The sequence below is a fragment of the Urocampus carinirostris genome, chromosome 13 (genome assembly GCF_059441175.1).
Source record: "Urocampus carinirostris isolate Australia breed hairy pipefish chromosome 13, RoL_Ucar_1.0, whole genome shotgun sequence".
NCBI lineage: Eukaryota > Metazoa > Chordata > Actinopteri > Syngnathiformes > Syngnathidae > Urocampus > Urocampus carinirostris.
Window position 1 is genome coordinate 40,850,170 of NC_142361.1, and position 18,798 is coordinate 40,868,967.

At 38.9% G+C, this 18,798-nt stretch overlaps 1 protein-coding gene across 1 annotated transcript in view; it reads right to left on the reverse strand.

The window, feature by feature from the left end:
* Nucleotides 1-18,798, reverse strand: part of jag1b (jagged canonical Notch ligand 1b) — a 64,443-nt gene that overhangs the window by 28,333 nt on the left and 17,312 nt on the right. Inside the window, exon 3 of the mRNA XM_088350949.1 lies at nucleotides 8,279-8,330. Within this exon, the coding sequence (XP_088207075.1) occupies nucleotides 8,279-8,330 (52 nt within the window). The remainder of the gene's footprint in view (nucleotides 1-8,278; nucleotides 8,331-18,798) is intronic.

The window sequence follows — 18,798 nt, forward strand, 5'->3', positions numbered from 1 at the left end:
ACAGAGGCATACTTCTCTTTCACTCAACGACAACCAACACAACAATGACATAATCTTGAAGCAACAAGATCTCCTTTGCCGAAATCGGTGTGCAGACGAAAACTCAAACCGCGAGACCAAAACAACAATAAATCTTTGTTAAAAAAATGGATCGGGTAATAATGACAATTTTGTGTCAAAAAAGTTGCGTCCCGGGGACACATGTTGATTTGACACTATGCGTCCCCCGCAAAAATCATGCGTCTAGGACGCAGGGACACCGACAAACCAGAACACTGTATATATAAACAACTTGAATGACAGGTTGAAAATATAGTAAAGTTAAAAAATATGCAAAAATGAATTACCTGTCGTTCTTCCTGGTGGCTACCATGACCACAAATGATAAGAAAAACTTAATAAAATTAGAATTGTCTTGATTGTCATTGATATCAACGTCGTGAAACATTGCATGCAACAAGATAAGACGTGGCACTCCAGGGTAAAACGTGTCATAGAGCGACTTTGAAAAGAAAAATGAGAAAAGACCATCAGGATGACAAGGCCAGAAAAATATAATTACAACATAATGCTGAGAAAAACTGGCCTAAGTTATAATGCGATGCAAATTATAATGTCAATTCAGACAACACGATCATTTTTGCCTCGAGATTTTTCAATGAAAAAAGGGTGACTCGGCTCTAAAAAGGATGAGAAACACTGATTTAACAGGCATGTTTTCGGCCACCTAGAAACAATTCTCAAAAGGAGTCAACGGGAAAAAAGTAGCATCTTATAGTCAGTCTTTTTGGTATGTTAATTGGTGAGCGGTTAGGGTTCATGGGGAAAAAAGAAAAAAAAGAAAAGGAAATGTAAAGAAGAAGAGGCGGTTTTTAACAAGCACTTTAAAGATCTTTTTTGGAGTTACAAGTTGGTTTCCAACTCAGGTTTACACATCAGGACAGAACCGCAGTGGCCGTAAATTATAGTCTGAAGACACTTACGCCACTTTCAGCACTTTTTTCCCCTTCAAACTGGAATACATTCTTTAAATTCACCGTTTCTGCCACGGTCTCCACAATATTATCTGCCAGTGGTGTTGACACACTAAGGGGTCACGGCTTTCACAAGAGGACAAGGACGGAGCGAGACCGCAACTAGGAAAACATTGAGCTGGTCCGATATCGCCTACGTTTAGTCCCCTAAATGTTTTTTTTAAACCAGATAAAGACGTCTTATGGCGTTTTTAACTGTAATTTTAAAGATTTTTCGACCGTATCTTTCTGGGTGGGAATGGTGGGAATTCTGGTCTCCTCAGTTTTAGAAAGCTGTTAGTCCAAAAAATGGATGCCAAAAATTGGGTCGTTTAGCCTATTCAATGTCAAACAAATGTATTTCCCCAATTTCGTCCAGACTTATTCCCCTAAATATCATCTTTTAACATATTTGACTTAATAAAGAAGTATTTTGGACCAAACCCGGGTATTTTTTTAACATATATTTATCTGGGAAAGATTGACACGAATATGTCTTTTGGACGACATCTGGTCTGGACTGTTTTAAATTATGGTTATGTTTAGCACATCCAATGTGAAACAATTTTTATTTAAAATTGTTGTTGCGTTTATTTTGGCTAATCTTGTTCAAATTTATTCCCCTAAAGTAGTCTTTTAACAAACATTGTTTTCGTAAAATAAAGACTCATTTGGACAAAACCTAGGCTTTTTTTCAATATTTTTTCTTAGCATGTTCTCAAACATTTTTCTGGGCCGGAATGGCACGAATACATTTTTTCGGACAACATCAGGTGTAGACAGTTTGAAGACAGGATTCAGTCATAAAATTTGGTCGAGTTTAGCTCATCCAGTTGACCCCTAAATAGAGATATTGTTTTGCAAAATCTATTATTTTTAAAAGTAGTTTCTCCAACCCAATAAGAAGTATTTTGGACAAAAACCCGGCATTTTTAAACCCATTTTAAACCAAATTTTCTGGGTGGGAATGGCACTCATTTATCTTTTAAGCAAGGTTTAGTCCAAAAATGGACATTGAAAGTTGTGTTGTCTTTAGCACAAGCAAACTCAACCAAATTGAGTCCAAAAATCGTCATTGTGTTTACTTTGTCTAATTGTGTCTGGGTTATTAATTTTTTTTCAACCAATTAAAGATATTTTGGGCCAACCTTGCGTTTTTGATCTGCTTTCATCCAATTCCAGCTGTGTGAGAGTCCAAAATTCGACCTCAAATCTTTTTCCATCCATTATCTGCACCGCTTATCCTCAGTAGGACCGCGGGGGGTGCTGGAGCCCATCCCAACCCCAAATCTTTTTAATGCCTTCAATATATTTCTTATTAAATGTCTTTTCATATAAATATAAAGAATATTGGTCTTTTTTTTCTACCTCTTTTCAACCAGTTTTTGCTGGGTAGGTTTGTGTTCAGCTACAGCAATGTTGACCAAATATGGTGTCAAAGTGCAGTATGCTGCTAGCACAGCAACAGACAGGAAACAAATACAGAAAGGAATCAACAGAGCCCAGAAGCTCACTAGCTGCTCTCTGCCCAGTTTGGAGGACATTGTCGGGTCGCGATACTGCAGCAAAGCCATCAACATTATAATAGACTGTTCCTCTTTGACTTATCGCCCTCCGGTAGGCGGTACAGTCCCGGCTCAGAGACAGTTTCTTCCCCGGGGCCATCACCAACCTAAATAGGTACGCTACACTGTGAAAATATAGAGATATATGTACATAAAAACATATTTGGATTATTTTTTTTAGTTGCTGCTAAATGTTATTGCACTGCTTTTCATTGCAGCATTATGAAAACTTAGGTCAGTCTCTAAGCACTACTTTGTCATTGATTTTGCCCATTTATCCCGGTAGTCTTTTATCTTCTTTCTCTCCCGAGTTTTTCTTATGTTTTACCCTGGAGTGCCATGACTAATTTCATTGTTTCACAACGCTGATATCATTGACAATAAAGACAATTCAATTCCAATTCAGCCTCTGAAGTGTCGTCATTTTCAGGTCTTAAGACATGTCAACATTTCAAGCAAACAAAGACTGTCTGTTTGACAAAACGTCGGCGTCATTTTCGATGTTTTTCGAGCCTTTTCGGGAGAACGAATTTGCGATAAGATCAAAAACATCCCGAGCAAGTCACTGCAGACGAGAAATACAAGAAGAGAGCTTTTAATGTTGTCACGTGACGGGCACGCATGCACACGCAACAATTCTTTGCAATATTTCACTAGGGAGCGAATGAAAAATGTGTCAACCGTCTTATTTACGGCGCAAGGGGGAGTTGACCAGTCGCTAACCCGCGTGGGATGATGCAACCGAGCTGTTATTTATTTACCAGTTTTGGCGCGTGCGTGACGGCGGCCTTTCAGACGCGGAATAGCGGCCGCCGGCAATATTTGACACCTATATGGCGAGCACGTCCACGTAACATGTAGCCGTAGCATGTCCTCGCTAAGTGCTGCCCTGTGTGAGGCCTGGCGAAATAGAAGTGAGGACGGTTTGCAAGCCCGTTCAAATCTTATCCTTATTTTGGAGGGAAAGGCACTGTGGTTTTAATGAAGATAATGTTAAAGTAATCAGAAATATGTCGCATATATTGTTAACATAAATGATTATTATAGCTGCAAATGTCTGATTTTTAATGCGATATCCACATAGGTGTATAGAGGACGATATACTGAAAGCATTATTTCGGCAAAGTTAGAATACATTGTGTTAGCTAATCGCATTCTTAAGTTTAATGGATAAGTAGAAAACCCTGGTGCAATGTTACCAGAGCTGAAAAGTTGGAGAGGAAAAACTCTAAAATGGACTTTCTTTTGAGCAAGTCGGTTATTCAGAGTATCACTTTTTTTTTTAAAAGGCCATATCTGAACAGGGTTGGGTAGGGTTACTTTAACTAGATTACTTTCAATGACTTTTGGATGACTCCAATACCAAATGTGCTCATAAAAGACAAAAGAAACTAAATATGAATAAAATGACTCAAATTTGTGCAGGCTTGGGGAGTAACGGAACACATGGAACGGCAAAACTGATGTTGGCAAGCTGTTTGGTTTTATTTTCATTTTGAACACATTTGATAAACTAAAAACAAAATGGTCAGTGTGAACTAAACTTTTTAACAGTGGTTTATATTCTGAGATTCATTTCAGAAAGCAAACAGGGATTTGTTTTCCCAAGTACTTGATTCAAATGAGTAAGGCACGACAACAGAGTGAGTACTCCAGATAGCGTTTGAAGTCTATAACATTTCTCCTTCACCGGCGTTCGAGAGGGTTCTTCGCACCAGAGTCCTAATGGCTCTCTGGGAAGCGCCAAATACGGCAGAAAAGACTGAAAACTTTCTGGCCTAACGCATAGAAATGAACAAACAAGCGGAAGACCGGGACTTTGAGACCATCTGTGATGAAACAAGTCTTAAAAGAACTTTACGTCTTTTGCAGAAGGAATAATGGGCAAAATTGGTATGGTTCTTTTTAAACAGGGTTTTGTCCAAAAATAGATGTCTATGATAAGGTTCAGGACCAAAGGTTAGCCCGCTAAGTCTTTTTTTTTTGCGCCTGGGAAATACATTTTTATCGAATTTCACTTTTCAACTAAATAAAGAAATAGATTGGACAGAACCGTGGTAATTGACCAAACAAATCTGAGGTGAAACATGATTAAGTTCCAAATCATAAAACGGGGTGGTGCAAAGTCCATCAAATGTGGATCAAATTTAGTCTCCACAAAGTATGTTTTCAATGTTTCAATCAAATGAAGACATCCGTTCTGTTCCATTTAGGCAGGATTTACAATAAAAATACACAACTAAAATGGCTGTGTTTAGCTCATTCAACATGGACCTCATTGAAAACAAAATAGTCATTTAATTTAGATCCAGAAAATACGTATTTTCTTGCCTTGAAAAATAGCACGTTTTCAAAAAAATAAAGACATCTGGTCGAAATCCGATTCTGCTGTATGGGAAATAGAGACAATACGAGTCTTGGACATGAGATTTTGGGGACATTTGGTCTGGTCCAATTTAGGTGTGATTTAGTCCAAAAGGTGTTTTAGCCCCCTTACATTCAACGTCAACTTAACAACTTTCAATTTTTAACCAAATAATAACAATAATAATAATAATTCAATTTATTTGGTCCCCCTTAGGGAAATTCATTTCAACGTACAAAGGGGGGGGGGTACAGTCAGTGCTGTCGTAGCAGAGCGTGCTCCAAATGTCCAGTTTACTGCACCTGGTATTCCCAGGTGTTCTCCCGCCCGAGTACTAACCAGGCTTGATGTTGCTAAGCTCCCAGCTTCTCAGGGTGCTACGGCCGTGAATAGTAAATAAGTCAAGTCAAGTCATGTTTATTTGTATAGCCCTTGATCACAAAGAGTCTCAGCACAGACCACCGACTATTGCAAACTACAGACTATTATGACAGCATCCCCTGATCTAAAACCTACATGAGGGCAAGGAAAAACTCAAAACCTCAACATGACGTAAATGAAGAAACCGCACATGAGTAACAGATGTTGCAATAAAGAACAATACACAGATATTGTCAACATGAAATATAGGTCATTCATAAGCTATAGAACAGAACGGTGTTTTAGGCCTGGATTTAAACAGTTCCATTGAGGTTGCAGATCGAATCTCAGTCGACCCCCAGAAATATTGATATAGTTGTTGCAAAAGTGTGCACACTGGGTCTGAGTAAGGTTGGGCTGCATTTCTACACAAAATAACCTCCAAAAATAAAATAAAAAATACATTGTGAATTAATAAATGAATAAGGCAACGATAAAAATGATCACAATTCAGATAGTAAATAAAGACATTGTTGCACGGAATGTTGGCGTCTTTTTGCAACTTTTGAAGGAGTGTTTGATGGGTGGGATTGGAGCTAATATGTTTTTTGGAAGTTACATTTTGGGCTCCATTAGTCATCATTTTATCCCAAAATACGTCTAAAATTGGGTTGATATATTTCATGCAACATTGGTCAAATTAAGCCTAAAAATGGTCGCTCTGAGTTAGATTGATCCAAAATTAGCCCCCCTAAAGTCCTGTATTCGTAACCAATTTTTCAGCCTTGAATTTACAAGCAAATAAAGATGCTGTTGTTATGTCCATTTAAAACAAATGTTTTTTTTTTATCTGCCTGGGATCATCTTTTTTTTTTGTAGTTAAAACACAGCAACAATCTCTCAAGCTAGCTACGATTGTAAAACGACACCGACGCATCAGGAAGGCCGGCGTGAAAAGAAATCTTAGCGTAGCAAATAATATAGACATCAATGTTTAGAAAGGTTTTGTTGTTGCCTAGCGACGCTTAACAGCTGACTAGACTGTGCGGCGTGTGATATTTTTGTCGGCTGGAGCTAGCCAGGACGCTACAATACAACTCTGTCCTGCCATGGCGTCAAAACCGCACTGGCGTTAAGTTATTAGCATAAGAAGCTAGAAAAATCGCTCAAAGAAGTTTAATGAGGGTGGAACTCGCTGTTGTCTTTCTTAAGAAATCACTTTTTAACAGCTAAAACAATCTCAAGAAAGTTTGCATCTGATGTGTAAAGTATTCAAAAAGAATGTCATTAAAATATCTTAAATTTCAGGAAATAATGATGAAACAATAACATTGTACGAGTCTGGATGTCATTTGATTCAATTCCACCAATTTATGTTTAGAGGTGGCCATTTTAACCCTGCCAAGGCTAATAATCAGCTCCTGTTTTGTTTTTTGTTTTGTTTTGTTGTATGTTTGAAATCTGTCATTTTTAAGGTGGATAAGAACCGGATGATTTTGCTTATATTCCACATATCACTGCCCTTTCAAATAAATGTATCTTATTTTAAGAGCTTTATTTGCACTATTTAAAAATTGAAATGAGCCTTTTTAGAGTAGCAGTAATTATACCCATTATTCAGAATGTGTGAGTATCTTTCACCCGCTTTCACGTTTTGTTCAGTTAGAACTAGTTGGTATTCCAACATATCATGCGCTTGCTTCCGAGTGTTGTTCTGTTAGAGCTGGTTGGTGTTGGAACGTTATGTCATTCAATAATCCATTCTTCAGTTTCCCTGCACCATCTTTCGTTCCTGTTTTGTTCAGTTAGAGTTTAACAATACTGTGTTGTCTTCCATGTTATATTCTGTTAGAGCTGTCTGGTGTCAGAGTATTGTGTCGTTGTTCTATCCATGCAGCAATATGGTCTATTCTTCCGCCCTTTCAGCGGCATATCCCGTTGTCTTCATTTCATGTTTTGTTCTGGTAAAGCTGGTTGTAGCGAATATTGAATTGAATTGTCTTTACTGTCATTGATATCCACGTTGAGAAAACATTGAGATTAGACATGGCACTCCTGGGTAAAACATGCAATGAAAACTCAACAAGCTCAAAGACTTAAATGGGAAATAGGCAGAAAAAATGAATAACGTAGTGCTTAGAAAACTGGCCAAAGTTATAATAATGCAATAAAAAAGAATAGTGCATCGTAACATGAGTGCAACGATAATAAGTGTGGTAAGATTTACCAGCAAATTAAAAACACCCTAATTAACAAGGTATATATTTTTTTTTCAATAGTATATATTTCCACAGTTTAATTTAGCAACAACTAAAAAGGAAAATAATAAATACACAAGTCGCGAGGTGTGTTTTGACAATCGTGCGCATTTGTTTAGGGTGGTGATGGCCCTAGGGAAGAAGATCTCTCTGAGCCTGTTTGTCCTTGTTTTTTATGATGTAGTTTCTATCCAGGCATAACTTTATTTATTGCGTTCTCGTTCTTTCATGTTTCGCCCGGTGAGATCTAGTCTGCTTTTCTGTGCCTTGCCGCCACGCTTCTAGGTTTGTTTTATTTTGAATTCCGGGTCTTAAGTTTTTCTTTGAACAATTTGCGTGCACTTTGAGTCGCATTTTAGTGTCTAAAAGACACACCTTGGCCTAACCGGACTGATTTGCTAATACTAATAATAAAAGCGCAACAGAGTCGAGCACCTGCTCCTTTCTGATCTATGTTAGCATGGCGGTGAGGTCTGGGGGTCCGGATGAAGTCTGCGTTTGGCGCCCCGGTGACAAAATGGCAGCACCTGCCATCCGTCATGGGGGCACAAAGCAAACATTTTCACTTCATTTTTCCTCCTTTTCACGTCCACATGTCAACACACTTTCTTCTCTGGGACGCGTGCTTGCAGACTTGGGGGGAGGGGGTCCGCATGGGGTGGGGGGGCTGCTGGAAAGAAAAGACTTCCTTTCCTGAGAGAAAGAATGCAAACTCACCGTTGGTTTCATTGTTGAAGTCCAAAGCTTCTACTATCAGCGTGTAGGATCTCTGGGGAAAAAACAAGAGAAAATCAGATTGTTGTTTAAAAAAGAAAATTCACTAGCAAATGAAACCCACATTAACAAACCTGTTGAAATTTAAATATAATATTGATAATGTTTTTTTAAGAAAAGCTTCTCCAACCAACCCTTGTATCGATTGCCACAACCGATACAACAGCCCGGTGCGATATTACAACATACAGAACCGTCTTAGATAATAAGATCATTGTAAAAAAGTACTTTATGCAGTAATGCGATTAAAAAAAAAAAACACATTCCAGATTTAGTAAAAAATTAACTGAAATATTTGAATATTGGTGAAAACAATAATATTTAAAAATATTAGAATATCAGAAAAAGTATACTAGGGCTACAAAGAAATATTAGAATAAAGACTTCACTACCTCACTGGTTTTGCCAAGAATTCAGAATGTTGGATGTATTTCTATTTTGAATTACATTACAGGAAATAAAGAAATGAAGCAGAATATTCTATTTTTTTGAGTCCAGTGACTTTGAGCAGCTCAACTCATATTTCTCAGGAACGATTTGTCCTCGCTTTCAACCATTAAACACAAATATATCCATACCTGATTTCCAACCTTACTGCAATTGAATACAGGCTTCAAATTTTGGTTGACAGTGCCCATGAAGACTACTCATCAGTATCAGTCCTACAAAAATAATATCGGGCAATCCCTACAATCTAAAACAATGATGCATTTACTGCGGCTTCAAATATTGGTTATCAAACTACTGAACCACTATCAGTTTGTATCGACCCAATAAAAAAAATGTTCACCTTTTTTACTGCAATTATCAGCTTGAAATCGACCACACATAATCGGTATCGGCGTGCAAAATGATATCGGTTGATATTTAGTATCTTACAACAGTTTTGTTGATTTATGACAGGATTCTTTTTTCAACTTTGCTGCAATAGATTACTAGCTTAAAATATTGGTTATCAGTGCCCTTGACAGGCAGTAATCAGTATCGGTCCTGCAAAAAATGATTTTGGTCATTTTTTTAAGGGAGACATGTCAGACAAAAGTAGACAAACGGCAGGAACCATGAGCAGAACTGCTCACTAATAATCAGTATTGGCCCTGTAAGAATTTTAAAAACCAATAGTCAATATCATCCGTCCATCCATCCATTATCTGCACCGCTTATCCTCAGTTGGGTCGCGGGGGGCTGGAGCCCATCCCAGCCATCCTTGGGCAGTGGGCAGGGGACACCCTGAACCGGTTGCTAGCCAATCGCAGGGCACACAGGGACAAACAACTCGCTCATTCACACCTAGGGACAATGTGGACCGGACAATTAACCTGACATCCATGTTTTTGGAATGTGGGAGGAAATTGGAGTGCCCGGAGGAAACCCACACAAGCACGGGGAGAACATGCAAACTCCACACAGGAGGTTCGATCTCATGACCTCAGAACTGTGCCGCGCACGCGCTAACCACTGCGCCGCCGTGCTGCCCTAGTCAATATCGGTCCTGCAAAAAATGATATCGGTTAATCTCTAGTATCTAGCAACACTTTTTTGGATCTCATTTGGAAAGGATGCCCCCCCCCTTCCCACTTTTTAAGGGAAGCATGTCAAAATAAACAGACAACAGGAAATATGAGAAGTTGAAGCCCCCATAAAGCCCCCTAAAATGACCCAGCCGGATATCACGACACAAATTGAAGTAACGCCTTCACGTCATAATAACCTTTTCAAAAAGTAGCAAGCCAAAAATCCGTCTTCGGCCCGGCCACAGAAAGCTTGTCGGCGTTCCAAAATCAAAGTTTTCCACATGTTTACCAGACGCGGCCAGAGACGTCAGCGCTTCTTTTTCTAAGTGTTGTTTCTCAGTTTTGGCAAATTCGTGCAACCTTTTTTTTTCCTCCCTGCGTCACAAAAGACAGGCAGACAAAATAAAAACGGCGAAAGATAAGCGCAGCGCTATCAGATTACGTTTTCCCGCCACATTTCCGCGGTGATCTCAAAAGGTGCGCGCACCTGCCACCGGGAGAGCCCCGGCGGGCCCCGGGCGAGGGCGGAAGGAGCCCCCGTGACTCATTTTTTTTTGTTTTGTTTGATTTTCCGTCTCGCCGTTTGTCGCAATCAGCGCGGCAATTATCGTAAAGGCGGCAACGCTCTTCGTCTACACGCATGGCCAACTCTGAGTCACCGCTTGGCTTGGTTACCGTGGAAACAGGGGACATCCTCCACCGGTAAAATTTGGCGAAAAGAGACCCCGGACCCCACTAGCAAAACGTTTTACGGCGTTTTGAAGTTGGCATTTAGAATTGTCAATGTTTTTAGGCAGTGAATATTGAAATCATAATAAATAGGGTCCGTACACCTTTTTCATAGCCAAATTCAAGCATTTTCAAGGCCAATTTTTCTTTTTCAAAGTACCTTCAAAAAAATCCTGCGCAAGAACTTTTGGGGTTGGCTTTATTGAGCAAAATAAAGTCACCATCTTGCTGCTAGCACATACTTTGTGCTATTTTGAAATGTTTCTATAATCGTCAATCTTGTCAATAGACCGCTATGAACTGACATAAATTCTGCCATTCTGCCTAAAAAATGCTTGCGCAGCTTCAATACGTCACACTTGTTTACAAACATGGAATGGGCTCTATAGGTGTTGGGTAATAATTGAATGAATGAATGAAAACAAAAACAAAAACAACAATGTTAACGCAACATGTCTGAAAAGGACACAAATCCAATATTGAAGACAAAAAAAGAAAGTACTGTATGTATAAAAAGCAGAAAATGAGCCAAATTTGGACTTATCTTAATGACATTGCTATATTTTGATTTCGGTTTTACTTATTCGAATTCATATTTTTGGGTATTCCTTTAGCCGAGCCAAAAAAGCCTGTGTTCTTAATAGAGCTCTCATTTTGGGTGCGACCTGTAGGGGGGCGAAGTTTAACATGACAACACGGTAATGACAAGCCACCAGAGTAGGGGTGTAGGCATCATTTTCACACTCATTAAAAAAAAACTTCTTTATTTTCCCTGGTCCATTGAGTTAGACTGAAAAGACACATGGCAACAATTTCAAGCATCATGTAGCACTTCATCCAATATTCAAGCATTTTCTAGGTTTTCAAGCACTGAACGAACCCTGATAATAATGCTCCTGATAAAGCAGGGGCCTACTACTAACTCCATGCTAATGAGTTAGGTAGGGCTCAAAACTCAAACGCTAATGTTTTGAGATCGGTGTATGTTGACCCAGGAATATGATTGGCTAGCTACTTCCTGGTTTGATCCAGGGAAGTGACCAGGATTTAAAAAAAAAAAAAAAAGCTGATTCAATAAATCTTTTTTTGCTATCCAGTTTTGAAGTATTTTACTGAAATTGAATACGCAGCATGAGGGCCTATGGGGAGTAAGATTGTCACGGCTGTTGAACTGAAGCTTAAAAGACAGTGGTTGGACCTTGCGCATAACTTTAGGTGTGTTTCTGCCTTTGGGCCAAGTTTTTTAAATTTATCCTATCCCCTATTTAATGTAAGTCTTTATTAGTCACTGTAGTTTTTTTCCTTTATTACAGATAACTTTTCCTATTCATTCCCATTTTTTTTTTTAAGATCTGCCTATTTATTTAAAAAAAAAAAGATTGGAAAACAATGGGATGCCTTTATTGAACCTTTCCTTGTGGAAAAGCTTTTAAGGCCCCAACCTCACCAGCAGACCACTATTTAGCAGTAGGTCCTTTAAATGGAAGCTCATTCAACTCTGTCTTGTTCACATTTGAAATATTTGATGGAAACCAAGAGATCAAACTGTATAAAGCCCAGAAGACCAGCAAAGCACTCGGAGCAATTTGATTGGGTTCGTCGCAGAGGTGGACACGGCACCCCCTTGGCTCTCTACCTCAGTGCAGTCTGCACAGAGGGTAAATTCCACAATATCCTTGTCGTTCGCACTATATTGTGACACTCTTGAGTTACTGACGGAGGGATACAAATTTAACTGGTATATATATACATACATACATACATATATACATACATATATATATATATATATACATACATACATATATATATATATATATACATACGTACATATATATATATATATATATATATATATATATATATATATATATATACATACACATAAATACACAGGGATCAGAATGGAGATTTTCATTTTCAGCTGAAATAGCCAGGGTCCAGGAATAAAGCAGGGCGGAGCCGAGGAAAATTCTGATCCCTGAATACATATCAATATGCAACTCATTATTTCATGGATTTGATCGAATTATCATATATTATATATGACAGTGAAATAAAATGTGCTGAAATTTAGCTTTTATCTAAAGTGAGTATTGCAGTTTTGTCTTAAAATATATGGTGTGACACTACGGCAGCACGATTAAGGAAAAAACTCCAATCGCAAATTTTTAGACCGATATTGCGATTTTCGAATGTTTTTCTTTGAAGTGCATTTTTTTTGTGAGTACTCAATCACTTTGACATGCTTAACCTTAAGAAAAGAGCGTTCTTTTCTGGGGAGCTTTGATAGGGTTGCCGTCTGTTGACAATTTTTAACTTTTCGATTCCTTAATCGATGTAAGTGCACTACCTACCTACCTGTGAATTGCAATATATAGCACTTCAAGCGCAATAGTATAGTGGTTCAGTCTACACAGTTCAAAATCAATACATATCACAAAATCACATTTCAATGATTTCTTTGGACATGCCTTCATAACCAAAAAAGTCAACCTCTAACATAGATGAAATTTGAAAAAAGGAAATCATGAACTCTTAAAGAAAATCAAGAACATTTGCACACTATAAAAGATAAACTTTGCGCACTTAAAATAACCCACACCAAACAAAGTAAATCTGTATCATGAATACATTTGAAAAAAAGGAAAGTATGAACGAGGGCTGCACGATTTTGGAAAAAAAACGAATTGCGATTTTTCAGACCTAATTTGCAATTTCGGTCCAATTTGCAATTTTAAAGGAAAAGTGCATTGTATGTGCTCGTTGTTTTTCCAGGGAGAACATAAACATAGTGACATATAAACATAACTTGAGATAACGTACTTAGAGACAGAGAGTTACAAAATATCAACTATAGATGTAAAATAAAAACAGAATTGCAGTTGAATAAATGGTCTTGAGTGTCATTATACAAAAGGACAACGAAATTGGAGGGCTATTCATTTCAGTGCAAGTAAAAGATTTTGAAAGAGGCCGGCTAGCTATACGCTAGAGTCGGTTCCCCGCGACTTCTGCGTTATCTTTGTGACGATTAAAATATAAGAGTCACAAATATAGCGGTTTTCCGCGAGTAGTAGCTCCAAGTCGTCCGCTTTATTGGTCATGGATTTGGCATTTGTGACTAGCCACGTTCGAGAGTTGTTAGCCTAGCCGTTAGCTTAGCCATCCAACTTCGCCTCAGTCAATTCCCGGACGTGATAAAAATCCAGGCAGCACCCGCTTTTTCTTTGAGCTTTTCTGAGTTTCCTCAGAATCTGATTTGATCAATGATTTTTTTTTTTCAATGTAATGAGATGGTAAAACTACAAACAGTGGCGTTTGTTTTGGAGGCCATTTGTGTATGTGCTGTTAGGATGGCGTAAGCTGCCAGTCAGCCTTATCAAAGTCTTGAAAACTTTGCCTCACTTTTATTGGTTGGTGCCATTAAAACCTGCTTCTGATTAGCCGCCGATGTTAAACCCCGATATGTGACAATTCTTGTTGGCCAAACAATCAGTCCATCAATTGACAAAGTCTTGTGCAAACGAAAACGAGTGCTGAAACGCAAAACTATTTTGCTTTGAGTATCCTTAACAGCAAGATGTTGTTTACGGTCTTTCTTGGAAATCCGTTTGCCCCCCATGGTTGCAACGACTGGATTGAGACGTCGAATGTTGTCCAATTTTTAGACATCTGCCTTTGCACTCGGAACTATTTGCATAACAGTGACCGATAAATGCGGTGCCAACATCATTCACGATCTTTAGAAAATGCCGTGTGGAAAATGTTTGGGAACACTGCAATCCCTCACAATCAGGATGGATTCAGCAATAGTCCACTGGGGATAACGGATCACAGTCAAAACATTGCAGTCCATTTTAGGCCAACCACAATGACACGCCTCAGCGGCCCCAACCGGAAAGAAGTGCTATGCTGACCCCAGCTATCAACCAAGGATAATGGATTGCGCGCATAGGTGGAAATAACAGCACAAAAGACCCGCCAGACCTGAATGAAGGGCACTCTACAGCCTGCGCTCACAGCAAAATCAAATATAAAGACTCGCGACTGCATGAGTGCAGTTCACATATTTTTGCCCCTTACCGCAAGAAAGAGCAACCAGGCTTGACACCACCGTTCTTTCATATTGTGGTAGTCAGGTCAAAATTTAGGAGCAGAAAATCGGAAAGGCAAATAGGCAGGAGCTTTAGCACCACCTAGTGTCTAATCGTCCACGCCATGGTTATTTTTATGTAAAATGTGGTGGGGTTTTTTTTTTTCTTACCATTCTCGCGTTAATACCTTACTTTAAGTGACACTGTGTAATATTTGACCACTAGATGACACTCTATTCTGAGTGCAACCGAAAACAAATTCTACAAACCACAAGGAATATTACAAACTACGGAGACTCAAAGTGACCAAAAAGCACAATCTTTCACTTCATTGTTTGCTAGAAAATAAAAAAATAAATTAAAGGAGGTAAAAAGCAATTCTACACTGCAATATATATATATTTTTTAATGAGAAAATAATGGAACAAATTCATTCGAATATGTTTTCTAGCAAAAGATGGATGTTTCATTTTACCGGAAAAGTTAAGAGTATCATCCTCAATCTTATTCTCCACAAAAGAGTGAAAAATAAGAATAAATACTTTTTAAAAAAAAATCGGAAGGGAGGTGACAAAAAACAAGCAATAACAAGTAAAGAAAATGGGAAAAAAATATACAGAAAAAAAAGAGAAAGACTCGGTACAACAACATGGCAGACAATAATATGTCAAATAAATACACATTTCTTCACCTGCGTGTTTTTATAATCGATCATGTATTTTTGCTGATTATTCAACTCAATAGTAATTTCTTAACGAACAAGGTTTTATTTTTACCACTAGAAGGCACTGACTAATCCAGTTAGTTCATTTCTAGCATGTGATGTGGCTCACCAAAATTTGAGTTGAATAAACACTATTACGGACTACAAACTAACACTGGTTATCATACTGTGACATTTGTTTCTTCCCTTTGCACATTTGTCTTTCATTTATGTGAACACGATTTTTGAATGTCGAACATTGCCCACTTGGCATTCCTTGTGGAAGGGAAGGAGGGAAGCAGGGAAGGAGGGGAATGAGGGAAGAAGGGAAGGGGGATTCCCCTCCATATGCGCCAACTCCCACACATGTGTTTTGGAGTTAACATTTTTCAACTTTCAGATTCTTTGCTGATTTATGACATCAGGACGTGACTCCAACAATAAACAAAAAGCGCTTCCTTGCACAAATGAAGTCATAAATCAAAGTCACGGGGATTAGTATTTAAACCCAAAAATGTCTTCATATGTTCTTAGCGACCAAATAACATTTGGATCCAGTTTGCACGACTTGCACAGCAAGAAAAAGGGAGGACGTTATTCTTTCCTTAAGAAAAATAAGACCTCAAATCTCCCAAATTGTCCAATTATTCTTAAAACTTAAAAGGAAATAGATCAAAAATGCTCACTAATAAGAAAGGACGGTTTGAGAAAACGAGAATACTAGAACCTCTCGATATCTCGATACATTGCACTTTTAGTACAAGTACAAGTTGAGAATTAATCCGTTATCCCCAATCACATACTGCTGCATGCGGGGCTGGCAGTGAGCACCTTTTTCGGGCCGGGCGGCTCTTTTTTACCGTTCTGCCCACCGAAAAGTGAGCTGCACTCTTGCATCTGCGATCCATTATCCCCAATCCCATATTGCTGTGAGCAGAGGCTAGCAGAGTACACTATTGTTGGGCTTCGCACCTTCTTTTTTGCCATTTTTTCTGCCTAAAATGAACTGCATGAACTGCGCTTGTGAGGCCATGATCCATTATCCCCAATTCTATATTGCTGAAAGCGGGGACTGGCAGGAGGCAGTTTGTCGGAAAGCATGCCAATTAGGCCTACCTAAAATGAAATGCACGGTTGTGGCTGTGATCATTATCCCCAGTTGACTATGGCTGAGCGCAGGGGCCAAGAGAGCACATTTGTTTCATATAAGTTCTTTTTTACCTTTTCTGTTCAACTACAAGTGAACTGCACTTGTGCAGCCGCGATCCATTATCCCCAATTGCATACCGCTGCGAGTAGGGTGTGGCAAAATGCCTTTTTGTCAGAAGGGTGCCATTATGACCTGCTTAATATAAAATGCACAGTTGTGGCTGCAAACCATTATCGCCAGTTGACCATTACTGTGAGCGCATTATCTTTATTATTTTTTTCTTTCAGGCCACTGTTGCCCGCCCAATATTTTTTTAACTTTTCCAGCGACGATATTTTATCAACAGTCGACTTTTGCTAAGAGAGCAAATTTAGTAAAGTCGTGTTTATTTGTATAGCCCTTAATCACAAAGTGTCTCAAAGGGATGCAGGATGGATGAAAGAAAGGGAGAAAAAGAGCAAGAGAGGACTAAAGAAAGACAGTACTGTACTTCCATTAAGGTATTTTCATTAGTTATTGCTTTGAAAACTGGAATATTTATCCCTTATATCAGGTGGGCTTTTTCTTATTTATTGCAAAAGAATGTAAGAAGAATATGCAGTGTATATTCGGGAAGGAAAAGAAAGCAGGGAACTCCTCCCCAGGGGGACCATTTTGACACTTGACGTTGATTAAAATAGATCTTGTTCAGGTAACAACGTGTTTTCTAAAAATGAACACAGGTTGGATAATCATTTTTGAAACCTAAAACCGATTGACAATTACGAATACAACTTCTGATTATTACATATGAGAATTGCCTTTATTCTCATAGACAACAATGAAGCGAAAATTGCCCACAAGGACAAAAGACTAAGCGGCATTTCAGGAGAAACATGTCTTAAAAGAGACAATTAAAATATAAACTATAAGAAAAAAATAGTATTTCTTGTACACTGGCCCAAGTCTTAAATGCATCAGAAATGAGTGAAATTCATTTGGTTCAATGCCACGAGCAGCAACTTTGTGCAAAGGTAAGAAGAACTGAAATATGAATACACGTTTGTCTCGACAAAGGCAATATTTTGTTTCCATGGTTTTGTTTTCTTATGGTGGTGATGGCTCTGGGAAAGGAACAGCTTCATGTTGGACATTCATAACAGTATCGTGTTGAGGTCGTTTCTTCGCCACTCGTTAGCATCATGTTTTTATGTTGGACACTCAAGACAGCATGTTTTTGTGTCGGTTTTTTTTTTGCCATCTAATGGAGAGGGATGGGCGACACCGGGATGTACTTGCCCAAGACACACCACTGGAAATGGTGCCCCTATGACCCGTGGGCTCGAGGGATCCAACAAACCCACCAACCAAAAGAATAGAGTATTTTAAATTTGTAGTTAAGTAGTGGACATTGTTTACAATGAGATTTGACGTGAGACTCCAGGAAAACATGTCATAAAAGATGTTAATAAAACATTTGAATAGATTTCCAAGGTAAGGCTTAGGGCTGTCACAATTAGGAATTCATTTTCACACATATAATCACGATTGACAAATATATTGTCAATTGATCCCCTTTGCATTATTTGCTACTATGATCCCAAGAGCTAAGTATTACATATACTGTACATCTTAATAGAGAAGAGCAATGTAACGGTCAAGACATCAAGTCAAAAATTAATAAATCATTGTCCATTTAACATTCTGTTCCTTTTATTAAAACACCAGCAACAGTGCTGGATTTCAGCCTGTTAGGTTTAAACGTTTTGCCTTGCTGTACGAGTGACAAGATTGGATAGATTGAGGAATGAAATCGTGAGGGACAGAACTGGAGTCGTCGTGGAACTGAGCAAGCGTGTGGATAAAAGAGTACTCGGTTGGTTTGGACACATGGGGAGGATGGATGAGGAGCCAATGTTGAAGAGGATCTACAGAGCAGAAGTCAATGGAAGGAGACGGAGAGGAAGGCCGCCATTGACGTGGATGGATGGTGTTATGAGTGCACTGCAAGAAAGAGGTCGAAATCTAGTGGAAGCTAGAGTTCTTCTTGGTGATAGGAATGATTGTGAAAGGATAGTGGGATATTTGAACGCGTTCTAAGGGATGGGCAGGGCACCTGTATGATGCGGCAGGGGTAAACCAGTGAAAGCTGTCAGGCCCCGCTGTTGAAGAGAAGAGTGTGTTGTCACCCTGACCCGAGTGACATGGCCGCTTTCTCGTATCCCGTTTCATCCGGAGGGACGAAAGCATGACCGACTTAGGTGCCGAGGTGCCTAACTTGTTTGGGTGTT